A 14,102-nucleotide genomic window follows, 5' to 3' on the forward strand; every position below is an offset into this window, starting at 1 on the left:
CGGCCAGAGAGAAGGATGGGGGGAGTAGTGATCGGCCAGAGAGAAGGATGGGGGGAGTAGTGATTGGACACTTGAGGAGGATGAGGGGAGTAGTCATTGGACACTTGAGGAGGATGGGGGGAGTAGTGATTGGACACTGAGGATGGGGGGGGGGGGGAGTAGTGATTGGACACTTGAGGAGGAGGAGGTAGTGAAGGACGAGCGGCTGGATGGGTCCACAGAGCCGGGCACTCGGGGATACACCGGTGCTATGGGGGCGGGGATAGGATTGGAGCCCGGGGCCCCCAGCTCAGGACATGGCGGAGAATGCGGGGACGTCTGTGACGAAGAGACGGAAGGGAAGAGCAGGGAGTCCGGGCAGACATCACTGTAAAGCACTTGTCCTATAGCCCCGCCCCCAGCAGCGCTGAGTGGAGATGGCGGGGGGCAGGGAGGATGGAGGCGGTTATCGGTCACGTTCAGCGAGTCCCTGATAGACGGGGGGAGATACAGAGAGTGCTTTTAGAATAAAGGAACTGCTCTTACCAATTAGAGCGCTGAAAGGGTTAACCCGCCTCCTGTGAGCAGAGGTGGAGGATGAAGGGCGGAGTGGAGCTCGTCTCTGGAGGAGGTGGTGGCTCTGAGAAGAGCCTTTGTTGGGTGCGGGGCGCAGATCTAAGCCCTCTCCCCTCGGATCCTGCGGGCCAGCTGGATATCCTTGGGCATGATGGTGACCCGCTTGGCGTGGATGGCGCAGAGGTTGGTGTCCTCGAAGAGCCCGACCAGGTAAGCCTCGCTGGCCTCCTGCAGGGCCATGACGGCCGAGCTCTGGAAGCGAAGGTCGGTCTTGAAGTCCTGGGCGATCTCTCTCACCAGGCGCTGGAAGGGCAGCTTCCGGATGAGCAGCTCGGTGGACTTCTGGTAGCGCCGGATCTCCCGGAGAGCGACGGTCCCGGGCCGGTAGCGGTGAGGCTTCTTGACTCCGCCAGTGGCGGGGGCGCTCTTCCTGGCGGCCTTAGTGGCCAGCTGCTTGCGGGGAGCTTTCCCGCCGGTGGACTTACGGGCTGTCTGCTTGGTTCTGGCCATGGCTCTGCAGAGATCTGTACACAGCAAGAGAGTGAGGTGAGGAACGGACCGTGCAGATCATTTATACTCCCGGCCTCGTCCTCATTGGCTCGTGTAAACCACACCCCTACATCCCTATTGGTTTATTCGTACAATGATGTGCCCGCCAAAACTTCCGTTACCAATCATCGTTCACAAGAGGCGGAGCCCAAGCGGAAGAAGAGGTGGAGCTACAGAATAAGTATGTTACAGTGATTGGCTGATCTCTGGCTTTTGAAATTGCCGCTCAATTCCCGTTCAGCGGCCGTGGAGGAGCAGTCCATTACACACAGGGGACGAACCCTCTACAGAAGCAATGTCTGCCCGTTCTCGCAGCAGGTCAGGAGCGGCAAGTGCCCCTGTGTGTAATGGACTGCTCCTCCACGGCTGCTGAATTCTGACCGGACTGTAATTGAGCGGGAATTTCAAAAGCCAGATATCAGCCAATCACTGTAAAGCACTTGTTCTATAGCTCCGCCCCTTCTCCAGTCACCATCCAGATGAGCCGAGGGCGGAGCTAGTCCACGGCCGCTGATTTCTTACCGGACAGTAATTTCAAAAGCCATGGTACTAGTTCTATAGCCCCGCCCCCATAGCCTGCTCAGTATTAACCCGTCAGTGGCCGCCTTCTCCCGCCCCCCACCGGAGAAGGGGAGAACAGTCCCGTATTCACTGTGCGGAGAAGAGCGGCTCCATCGCTGCGCTGGTGTCCAGGGATAGAGCGCACGACCTCCCTGCGGGCACAGTACACTCAGCGGCGGCATCACTACCAGCAGGGGGCGGGGCGCAGTGAGGGGCGGGGCGGTTATCAGCCGAGCAGCGAGGCCCTGATAGACGGAAGAGAGATGCTAGCCCCGCCCCCGGCTCAGCTGAATAGATGGATGTGAGCTCTGCCCCTCCTGCTGCTCCGCCCCCGGCTCGTCTGAATGGATGGATGTGATTTCCGCTCCTCCTGCTGCTCCGCCCCCCGATTTAGCAGAATGGATGGCTGTGAGCACCACCCCTCCTGCTGCTCCGCCCTCCTGCTCAGCTGAATTATTGTGAGCCCCTCCCTTCTTGCTGCTCCGCCCCCCGGCTCTGCTGAATAGATGTATGTGAGCCACGCCTCTCCTGTTGCTCCGCCCCCGGCTCAGCTGGATGGATGTGAGCCCCGCCTCTCTATTTGCTCCGCCCCCGGCTCTGCTGAATAGATGGATGTGAGCCACGCCTCTCCTGTTGCTCCGCTGAATGGATGTATGTGAGCCCCGCCCCTCTATTTGCTCCGCCCCCGGCTCAGCTGAATGGATGTGAGGCTGCCAATTAGGAGCAGTGGAGACACCACGTGACCCTCTCCTCCAGTAGATCGGCGCGCAGTCAGCAGCAGCTCATTTGCATGGCCCGTCTATAAATACCGCCGCGGTGGCAGTAGGAGAACAGACGAGATTTTGTCCTCAGTCAGAATGCCCGATCCCGCCAAGTCCGCCCCAGCGCCCAAGAAGGGCTCCAAGAAAGCCGTCACCAAGGTCCAGAAGAAGGACGGCAAGAAGCGGAGGAAGAGCAGGAAGGAGAGCTATGCCATCTACGTCTACAAGGTGCTGAAGCAGGTCCACCCCGACACCGGCATCTCCTCCAAGGCCATGGGCATCATGAACTCCTTCGTCAACGACATCTTCGAGCGCATCGCAGGGGAAGCCTCCCGCCTGGCTCACTACAACAAGCGCTCCACCATCACCTCCCGGGAGATCCAGACCGCCGTGCGCCTGCTGCTGCCCGGAGAGCTGGCCAAGCACGCCGTCTCCGAGGGCACCAAGGCCGTCACCAAGTACACCAGCGCCAAGTGAGCGCCGCCCCCCGCTCTCCGGACCCAAAGGCTCTTCTCAGAGCCCCCACCCTGTCTCCAGCGGAGCTGCTCCCGGGTCTCCCCGTTGTTCTCACAATGGCTGCGGTTTTCCTCCCTGTCAGCTAGATGAGATGCGGTAACGCTATCGGAAGTTACAATACAAGCTCCCCTCATCCTCCTCCTCCATGCCCGATCACTACTCCCATCATCCTCCTCAGTGTGGCGCTCCCTGGAGAGAGGCTGTGCGGCCGCTCAGTGCAGGACAGGAGGACGAGGCTCCTACGGGCACATAACGGCTGCGGGGTCCAGAGCTCTGCTATTGGCTGGGAGAGCTCAGCATCTCGTCCCTCATTTGAATTTCCCGCCTATAGTTGAGCTGCTGAATTACAGGTGGAGCCGGTCATGTGACCTGTACCAGCGCCGCTCATTGGCGGGACGGATTAACCCCTCAGTCTCCGAGCACAGCTCCACATTACATCACAGCCTCTATATTATCATCCTCAACATTATATTAGTCTCCATATTTACAGCATCTACATTATATTACAGCCTCCATATTAATGGCCTCCACATTACATCACAGCCTCCATATTATATTATCAACCTCAACAACATATTACAGCCTCTACATTACATTATAGCCTCCACATTATATTACAGCCTAAATATTACCAGCCTCCATGTTACATTACCAGCCTCCACATTATATTACAGCCTCCATATTACCGGCCTCTACATTACAGTCTCCATGTTACATTACCGGCCTCCATATTATATTACAGCCTTCATATTACCAGGCTCCACATTATATTACAGCCTCCATATTACCAGGTTCCACATTATATTACAGCCTTCATATTACCAGGCTCCACATTATATTACAGCCTCCATATTACCAGGCTCCACATTATAGCCTCCATATTATATTACAGCCTCCACATTACATTATAGCCTTCATATTATTTTATAGCCTCCACATTATATTACAGCCTCCATATTACCAGGCTCCACATTATGTTACAGCCTCCATATTACCAGGCTCCACATTTTATTACAGCCTCCATACTACCAGGCTCCACATTATATTACAGCCTCCACATAAAATTACAACCTCCATATTACCAGTCTCCACATGATATTACAGCCTCCATATTATAGCCTTCACATTACATTATAGCCTCCACATTATATTACAGCCTCCACATTACAGCCTCCATATTAACAGTCTCCACATGATATTACAGCCTCCACATGATATTACAGTCTACAGATTTCAGCCTTCACACTATAGTACAGCCTCCATATTACCAGGCGGTTCTCATTAAGGTCTTACTGGGGGGGCTGTTGTGTGTGTGGGGGGATGGGAGGGGGGGGGGATAGAAGCATCACCAGCATCATATGCATCAACTTCCGTCTATAATGAGCAGCTTTCTTCAACCGCCCTCTGAAGAAACCACCCAGCTCCAGCAGCAGGGCATCCAGCAGAACCTGAACCAGCAGGCGGTGACATACTTGGACTGCACCCTGTAACCCATGATCCAAGATCTCCTGGACTTCAGGGCATGCAAACTTCATGTGTGGCCCCAACTGGGCGAGTTTTACATGGACATGCTTTCCTGCCCGGCCAGAGCGGGTGCTCGGTGCGGCGGGGGGCACAGATACCCCTGAGAGAACTCGCCTTTCCTTCCAAAATGTTTAGTGACAAATAGAGTTGAGCGGACACCTGGATGTTCGAGTTCGGCCGAACTTCACAAAAAAGTTCGAGTTCGGGACCCGAACTTGACCCCGAACCCAAACCCCATTGAAGTCAATGGGGACAATGAATGCCACCAGCAGCGCGTCTACCAGCGTGCGCTTGTACTCGCGCATCTTACGATCACGCTCCAGTGAGGGAATTAAGGACGGTACGTTGTCCGTGTAACGTGGATCCAGCAGCGCGGCCACCCAGGAATCAGCACAAGTTAGAATGTGGGCAACTCGGCGGTCGTTGCGGAGACACTGCAGCATGTAATCGCTCATGTGTGCCAGGCTGCCCAGAGGCAACGACAAGCTGTCCTCTGTGGGAGGTGTATCGTCTGTGTCCTCTGTATCCCCCCAGCCACGCACCAGTGATGGCCATGAGCTGGTCTGGGTGCCACCCTGCTGTGAACATGGTTCCTCCTCCATCTCCTCATCCTCATCCTCCATCTCCTCCTCCTCCACCTCCTCATCCTCCAGAACTGTGCCCTGGCTGGACAATTGTGTACCTTGGGTTTGTGGGTGCAGGAACCCACCCTCGGAGCCACTTGGGAATGACTGGCCGGAAACCCTATAAAATGATCCCTCTTCCTCCTCCTCCTCCTCCTGTACCACCTCCTCTTCCATCATCGCCAGCAGCGTTTTTTCAAGGAGACATAGAAGTGGGATAGTAACGCTGAGAACGGCGTTATCGGCACTGGCCATGTTGGTGGAGTACTCGAAACAGCGCAACGAGGAACACAGGTCTCGCATGGAGGCCCAGTCATTGGTGGTGAAGTGGTGCTGTTCCGCAGAGCGACTGACCCGTGCGTGCTGCAGCTGAAACTCCACTATGGCCTGCTGCTGCTCGCACAGTCTGTCCAGCATGTGCAAGGTGGAGTTCCACCTGGTGGGCACGTTGCATATGAGGCGGTGAGCGGGAAGGCCGAAGTTACGCTGTAGCGCAGACAGGCGAGCAGCAGAAGGGTGAGAACGCCGGAAGCGCGCACAGACGGCCCGCACTTTATGCAGCAGCTCTGACATATCGAGGTAATTTTTAAGGAATCTCTGCACCACTAAATTCAGCACATGCGCCAGGCAAGGGATGTGCGTCAAACCGGCTAGTCCCAGAGCTGCTACGAGATTTCGCCCATTATCGCACACCACCAGGCCGGGCTTGAGGCTGACTGGCACCAACCACTCATCGGTCTGTTGTTCAAGGCCCGTCCACAGCTCCTGCGCGGTGTGGGGTTTGTCCCCCAAACAGATACGTTATAAAACTGCCGGCTGTCGTTTCCCCCTGGCTGTGCTGAAGTTGGTGGTGAAGGGGTTACGCTGACAGGATGAGGAGACGGTAGAGGATGAGGAAGCGGAGTAGGAGGAGGAAGCAACAGGAGGCAAACTGAAGCGCCCTGCAATCCTCGGTGGTGGAAGGACATGCGCCAAACTGCTATCCGCCTCAGGCCCAGCCGCCACTGCATTTACCCAGTGTGCTGTTATGGAGATATAGCGGCCCTGACCGTGCTTACTGGTCCACGGATCCGTAGTCAGGTGCACCTTGCCACAGATGGCGTTGCGCAGTGCACACCTGATTTTGTCCCCCACTTGGTTGTGCAGGGAAGGGATGGCTCTCCTGGAGAAGTAGTGGCGGCTGGGCACGACGTACTGTGGGACAGCCACCGCCATAAGGCCTTTAAAACTCTCCGTCTCCACCAGACGGAATGACAGCATTTCAAAGGCCAGTAATTTAGAAATGCTGGCATTCAGGGCCAGGGATCACGGGTGGGTAGGGGGGTACTTCCTCTTCCGCTCCTGCGTTTGGGAGATGGAGAGCTGAACGCTTCCGTGGGACATTGTGGAGATGCTTGGTGACCCAGGTGGTGGTGTTGCCTGCAGATCCTCTGCGGGGTGGCAGGTGGCACTGTCACTCCAGAGGTGGATGAAGAGGCCACGACTGCAGCAGAAGAGGAAGCAGGAGGATTTTTTTTTTTTTTGAACAATAATTTTTATTGAAGAGTTTTATAGCAATAGGTTACATAGCAAATGAAAAGCGATCACATGTACATCTTGAAATAGGTAACATTATGGCAGATATGTAGCTAATATATAGTTACATTATTTTTCACAGCATACGGTTGCAAATGTTAAGCTTGAAAAGGTAGAAAAGTTGTATGGGTACATATACAGGCAAGAGAAGAAAGAAGACAAAAATAAGAGTAGCTACTTGACAAGGCTGTAGTGAAAATAAGCATGAGTCAAAACCTTACATTCTAATGGAGGCACTAGGAGGTAAATTACATCTTTTGTGGTTCAACCAAACTTCCCATCTCTTCAGAAATGTAATTTTCGTATTATTAGAAGATGCCCATAAACCTTCATATACGCAGCTATTATCTAGGGATCTGCAAATCCTACTAACGTTGGGAAGGTTCCCAGAATTCCAACAAGCAGCTATTTTCAAACGAGTTATAAATATTAAGTGACTAGCTATGAATCTAAAGTGATAAGGAAGGTCTATCAGCCCTACAGTCAACAAGGCCATCTTAGATGAAGGTTCAATAGGGTAGCAAGCTAATGATGATATAAATTTAAATATTGAGATCCATAAGACTTTAACGGTCGGGCAATCCCACCACATATGTAAAAAACTACCTGGAACTTGACCGCATCTCCAACAATCTGGAGATGATTCGGGAAAGATTTTATTAAGATATATAGGTGTTCTATACCATCTATAGAGTATTTTTCTCGCCCCTTCTAGATGATCAGAGCATTTAGACAGCTTGGATACAGAGGTAAAGGCTTCAGACCACTCTGTGTCCGATAGGGCAGAACCTAGTTCATGATTCCAGAGGTTTAGGATATGCTGTAAGGGATTAACACATGACTCTTTCAGTAAGGTATAGCCTTTAGTAATGCCTTTATCCAGTTTTTGGGCCATGTGTATCCATTGTAAGAAAGCTTGATTGTTTGTATTATGTGTAAAGTTTTTGGGGGATTTCAGTAAGTGTCTTAACCTTAGATATTTATAAAAATCTGAATTGGGGATATTAAAGTTTTTATGTAGTTGGGCAAACTCTACAAACACATCGTCCTTCCATAACTGTTTGACTTCAGTAATGCCCAACCCCACCCAATTGTCTAGTCTAATGTCTGGGATAGCTAGCTCACAAACCTTCAGGGGCATTGCGAAAATTGAGGTATTAATTAATTTATCTATTCTAGCAACAGAATACCAGGTGTTTAGTATTGTTGTCAAGGTTAATAATGGGGAGTTATGTTTGATACCAAAAGCCGCTACGGCAGAAAGGCGCAGATTTATGTTGTAGGGACCCATAATAGTTTTTTCTAGTGCTACCCATTTTTTTGTGGAGTCATCCTTGAGCAAATATCTCAGTTGGTCAAGTATAGATGAGGCATGATAATGCTTAATAGAAGGTACATTAAGACCTCCTGTTTTGAGTGGCTTGTTAAGTATGAGGGTTTTCACTCTGGGTCTAAGTTTACCCCAAATGTGGCGATTGATTAGTGATTGGAGCTTAATTATGTATCCAGAGGGAATAGATATAGGGATATTACGAAACATGTAGATAATTTTGGGTAGAATAATCATTTTCAAAGCAGCTATTCTCCCTAGCCAAGAAATGGATTCCATCCTTAAGTTGTTCAAGGAGCTATTAATTTTATCATATAAGGGCCAAAAATTGACCTTGAATAGTTTGTTAGTAGGAAAGGCAAGTTGAATACCCAGATATGTCAAGGACTCGTTTGCCCAGGGAAATTTATATAATCTGGAGACTAGACGCTTAGTAGATGGGGGTAAACCCAAGTCCAGAATTTGAGATTTATTTACGTTTACCTTATAGAAGGAAGCTTTACCAAACTTAAAGATGATGTCATTAATGGCAGGTAAAGCTATAGTTGGGTTTGATGTAATAATTAAGACATCGTCTGCAAAAAGACCTATGCGATGGTCTACTTCCCCTACTTTTATCCCTTTAATAAGCGAAGAGGATCTAATGTGTTCTGCGAAAGGTTCCATTGCAAGCGCAAATATCAGGGGTGACATAGGGCTTCCCTGTCTGGTTCCATTGTTAATATTAAATGGGGCGGAAAGAAAACTGGACGAATATATAGAGGCACTTGGATTAGAGTATAGAGACATTACTGCAGATAAGTAAAAGTCCCCAAACCCAAACTTTTTCAATGTTGCGTAAATATAATCCCAGTGTATTCTGTCAAATGTCTTCTCTGCATCCAAAGATAGAAGCAGAGAAGGGGTTCGGGTATAATGTGCCACATCCAGTAAGTCTATAAATCTTCTAGTACCATCTGATGATTGCCTATTAGAAACAAATCCTATCTGGTCATTGGAGATTAATGAGGGTAAGATATTGGACACCCTTTTTGCGAGTATTTTCGCAAAAATCTTTATATCAGAATTTAAAAGTGATATGGGTCTGAAATTAGCTGGAGTGTCTGCTGGTTTACCAGGTTTTGGTAAAGTTATGATCAGTGCACTTAACATGTCTTTTGGAATTGACTTTTGTGCTGCTATTGAATTAAAGGTTCTATTTAGGAAAGGGTTTAAAATATGCGAAAGAGTCTTATAATACTCATTTGTGAGGCCGTCTGGTCCAGGGGATTTGTTATTTTTGAGGGAATGGATTGCTTCTGAGATTTCTGAATGCGTAATTTCAGCATTTAGGGATTGATTTTGAATTGGTGATAATGATGGAAGGGAAACACCATCAAGGAACTCGTTAATATATTCAGATGTGGGTTGAAGAATGTCTGCTGAGCTTCCTAAGTTGTATAAATTTGCATAGTAGTTTGCGAATTCATCTGCTATTTGTTTGGGGTTGAATCATTTTTTGCCTTGAGTGTCATACAAAAAGGGGATTCTAGTTTTAACTTCTCTTTTTTTTATTCTATTTGCTAGGATTTTTGAAGCTTTGTTGCCTTGTGAGTAATGGTCTGCTTTGATTTTACGTAAGTGGAATTCATGCTTCTCATGTAAGTGAAGATATAGGTGGTGTCTGGCCGTTTTTAACTTGCTAAGGATTTTCGGGTCTAGAGAGGATTTAAATGAATCCTCTAGGGATTTAATATCAGTTAATAATTTATCCAAGGTTTTCTTTCTATTTCTTTTTTGGATGGCCGCGTGTTTTAACAGTATCCCTCTTATGAACGCCTTGTGTGCACTCCAAAGTGTAGTATCTGATGTCAGGTTATTATCATTAGTCCTAAAGTATTCTTTAAGCGAATTTTCCACATCCACACGAATACTCGAATTCTGGAGTAGTGAGTTGTTGAGTCTCCAAGGGGAATAACCTCTATTGTTGTACATATCATCCAGTATAAGGGTTATAAATGCATGATCTGACCATGTTATATTAGAAATGGATACTTCCAATACTTTTTGGAGAAGCCATTTATCTGAGATAAACAGATCAATTCTAGAGTATGTATTGTGTGGATGATGTGAAAAAAACGAGAAGTCTTTTTCATTTGCATGGTGTACTCTCCAAATATCATGTAGACCTTCTTGAAATAAAAAATCTTGTAGATGGGAGGATTTATTGGAGGGGGGATGAGCTGGGAGCCTATCAATTGAAGAGTCAGGGCACATATTAAAGTCCCCACAAACCAGCAGAGAACCTTGTTTGGATTCTTGAGCCATTCTAATAGTGCGCTTGATAAAGTTTATCTGATCAGAGTTTGGAGCATATAGATTTACTATCGTGTATCTGGAGTTGTTTATGTCACAAATGATTATAATATATCTACCCTCCTTATCTATTAAGATATTGTGACACTGAAATGCGATATAATCACACCTCTCTTTTTTTTTGTAGCTGGAGACATAAAGATGTGTGGGAAAGAGGGGTGACAGAATCTGCGGGAATCCTCCTCATTAAGGTGAGATTCCTGAATACAAATGATGTCAGCCCTCTGTCTTCCCACTTCATTCCAGTATGTGGAGCGCTTAAAGGGGCTATTCAAACCTTTAACATTTGCTGATAGGATCTTTATGCCATTATTAGCCATCTTGAATCTTCAGATGGGGTAATCCTGCTGAATTCAGTATCCTGAGAAAAGTGCAGAAAAAAAAAAAGAGAACAGGTAATACAGAGCAAAGTACCCCAATGTTACCATTTGGAGATTGAGGGGACCATGGAAATATATCTTTGTTTTCATATTCGTGATGAGATGAGAATAGACCCCCTATATGTAACCTTAAAAAATAATAAGTTAAAATGTAAAACATAACATAAATAATAAATAACAATAACATAGTAAGGGTCCAACAGTGACCGTATAATTTGTGATGTCTATCACTTAGTATAAGAGGCGTAAAGTGAACAATGGATTAGGGAAAGTGAACACTTAGATGGAAAAAGTGTCCTGAGAAGTAGAACAGCAGGGTGTGGATCCCCGCAAGGCTTGTAGAACATAGCAATTTAGTCAAAAGAAAAAGCAGCTACATTTACTGTCCCGGGATGAAGTCATGGTGGGGTTCTTCCTACTCTTGTCCATTCTGGAGTTAAGTTGAGATGACTCTTATGAGCAGGTGGTTTATTAGGAGAGGCGGTCGTAGCTTTGTCTTTGGTGCCCTCTTGTGGTAGAATGATGTTCCATTTGGAAAAAGCTTCTGATGCTTCCTGAGGAGAAGCTAGGACATGTGATGAGTTTTGGTGCCTCACAATAAGTTTGACAGGAAAACCCCATTTGTAGGGGATATTGTTATCCCTTAGCGCTCTGGTGTAAATTTGAAATTCCCGTCTCCTGCTTAGTGTCGCTGGGGATAAATCTGTGAATAGGAGGACATTACTGAATCTATCAGGAATATCTTTCTTCTTTTTTTGAGCTTCCCTCATCAGGGAATCTTTCAGGTAGTAAAAATGGATCCTAGCAAGGACGTCCCTGGGAACAGAGGCAGGGAGAGCTTTGGGCTTAGGGACCCGGTGCACCCGGTCAATGATTAGCTCTGACTCTAGGGTATCTGGAAGGTATGATATAATAAGATCCGAAATAAATTCTTGCAACTGAGAATCTGAAACGTTTTCAGGAATATTTCTAAATCTGATGTTGTTTCTTCTGGAGCGGTCTTCCAGATCAGCAATTTTAAGCTTAATGGCTGCTATATCATCCTCAACCCCGTTGTGATTGTCCACTAGTGAGTTGTGTGCTGTAACAAATTCCTCCATTTTTTCTTCTAAATGCGCTGTTCTTTCTCCTATGGCTACTATATCTGCATGGATGACCGAGATTGTCTCTTTTTAAATCTGCCAGCATGTCCTGCATTGCATTGACAGTGAGTCCAGGGTCTATGCCTGGTGAAGCAGGGTAAGTATCAAGGGGAGGAATAAATGTATGTTGCTCACTCACCCTTTTTTGTTTTTTAGGCTCCTGTGAAGCTGAAGGACTGGAGCCTGCTGAGGAGGGAGTCCCTGAAGAACGCTGGTCGGGTGTCGCTGCCGGAGAGACGCGGAGCTCTCCCTCTGTGTGGCGGGAGTCGGCGCCATTTTGGAGCGAGCCAGGAGCAGGGTGGAAGAACGCAGTCATTTTCTGGGGCTGCGTTCCCTTCTTCTTCCCTCTCGTCATCATCAGCCGAGCTGCGGGGACAAGGACCATCCAGAGACAGGTAAGTTTTTGAAATAATCGCTTGTTTCTGTTCGCTTTAGGCCGCTGTATGGGGATCCACGGACGGAGCTCAAGCTCTAAGCGTCCTCTCCTCCCGGCATCCGGCCATGCCCCCCTTTCTTGGTTTTTGAGGTGTCTTCTCCACTGCAGCTCGTGCTTTGCACTTAGATGCCTGGTCATGCAGGTTGTGCTCAGGTGGAGAACGTTAATGCCTCGCTTCAGGCTCCGATTGCACAGCGTGCAAACCACTCGTGTCTTCTCGTCAGCACATTGTCTGAAGAACTGCCACGTCAGGGAACTCCTTGGCGCTGGCTTTGGTGTGCTCGGTCCCTTGCTGCGGTGGGCAGTAGCAGGCGTACTGTCTAGGTCTGGAGGATGAGGAGAAGGATCCCCGTTCACAGCAGGGTGGCACCCAAATCAGATCACGGGCATCACTGGAGTGTTCTGCAGTGAACATTTTACAATTTTTGACATGAATATGTGAAATGGGGCAGCATATAGTCCTCCGCTCAGGTTACATATGGTAGCACAATCTAAAAGTGAAATAAAGAGAAGAAGAACAATAAATCAATGAATATATTATCACAATGGTACATCGGGCACTAAAACTTACATCGCACTAAAATATCACAATCCCACATCTCGGGTGGCGAATAGGAAAGGGAGCTCTGAGATGCACTCGATAGACAGATAAGCGCTGAACGTGTCTGTCAGTCGTGGGAGAAAAACTGAGAGGAAGGATCTGTAATAGGAGCATGGGAAGCCATCTGGGCCTGGAGCTATACCCAACGGGCAGTTCAGCATGGTGGACCGGACCTCATCTATGGAGAAAGGTCCTAACAGCTCAGCGTGCGATGCGACCAGGATAGAGGGTAGAGTGATGCGTGAAAGACATTTGGTAATGGCTGGGATTCTGTCTTGTGTCTGGTTGTTCTGCTCCGTGGAGTGGATTTGGTTTAGTGAGGTATAAAACTCGATAAATTCTCGTTCAATCACAGCTGGGTCCGCCGAAAGATGGCCGGAGTATGTTTGTGGTCGAGGCTACGGAAAATAGGATATGCTAGCTGAGGGGGGAAGAAGCTTAGTAAGGGAAACTAACTGATGGCTGGTGGTGTGCCCTTAGCCATGAGCGCGGGTAGGCCTATAAGGGGGCAAAAAAACAAACGTGGGAAAAAAAATATATATATTTTTTTTAATTGTAATTCAGAGAGCATGCAAGCTCAAAGGGCCAGATGACAAAATGCTTTTGATATGTCAGCATGAGGATTAGGAATGTACCGGGAAAAACAGGAGGACTTCCAACGACCCATTTTCTTAATGACTAGAGTTGAGCAGACCTGGATGTTCGGGTTCGGCCGAACTTGAAAAAAAGAGTTCGGGTTAGGGTCCCGAACTTGACCCCGAACCCGAACCCCATTGAAGTCAATGGGGACCCAAACTTTTGGCCACTAAAATGGCTCTAAAATAGTCCTGAAAAGGGCTAGAGGGCTGCAAAAGGCATCAAAATGTGCTTAAGAGCATGGCAAGTGCTCAGCAAACAAATGTGGATAGGGAAATGACTGAAAATAACATAAAATACTGAAAAAATAAAAATAACAATCTGGATCTAGGAGTAGGAGGTTGAGGAGGCGGTGCATGTGGCGGTGTAGGTTGACGTGGCGGTGTAGGTGGAAGCGGCGGTGAAGGAGGAATAGGTAGCCAACACTGATTTGTGTTATTTTTTATTTTTAGCACCTCCAAGGCTGGCAAAGCTTTTCCACATGTCGGCCATGCTAACCCTGCCTTCTGAGGTGCTGGTGGTGCCCCAGCTGCGTTGGCGACCTCTTCCTCCTCCTCT

At 48.1% G+C, this 14,102-nt stretch overlaps 2 protein-coding genes across 2 annotated transcripts; one reads left to right on the plus strand and one right to left on the minus strand.

Annotated features, from left to right (window-relative positions):
* Window positions 1-545: 545 nt before the first annotated feature.
* Window positions 546-1,071, minus strand: LOC120982702 (histone H3). The gene has a single exon (XM_040412959.1). It carries the CDS (start codon window positions 1,063-1,065, stop codon window positions 655-657), a length of 411 nt encoding a protein of 136 aa, XP_040268893.1. The 5' UTR covers window positions 1,066-1,071; the 3' UTR covers window positions 546-654.
* A 1,451-nt stretch (window positions 1,072-2,522) lies between these two features.
* On the plus strand, window positions 2,523-2,905 carry LOC120982690 (histone H2B type 2-F). Its single transcript, XM_040412946.1, has one exon. It carries the CDS (start codon window positions 2,523-2,525, stop codon window positions 2,901-2,903), a length of 381 nt encoding a protein of 126 aa, XP_040268880.1. The 3' UTR covers window positions 2,904-2,905.
* Window positions 2,906-14,102: the final 11,197 nt, after the last annotated feature.

This window comes from Bufo bufo (genome assembly GCF_905171765.1).
Source record: "Bufo bufo chromosome 1 unlocalized genomic scaffold, aBufBuf1.1 SUPER_1_unloc_1, whole genome shotgun sequence".
NCBI classification, from domain to species: Eukaryota; Metazoa; Chordata; class Amphibia; order Anura; family Bufonidae; genus Bufo; species Bufo bufo.

What these genes read in the sequence shown, in the direction of transcription:
- LOC120982702 (XM_040412959.1), bottom strand. Translation starts at nt 1,065, where the DNA reads ATGGCCAGAACCAAGCAGACAGCCCGTAAGTCCACCGGCGGGAAAGCT.
- LOC120982690 (XM_040412946.1), top strand. Translation starts at nt 2,523, where the DNA reads ATGCCCGATCCCGCCAAGTCCGCCCCAGCGCCCAAGAAGGGCTCCAAG.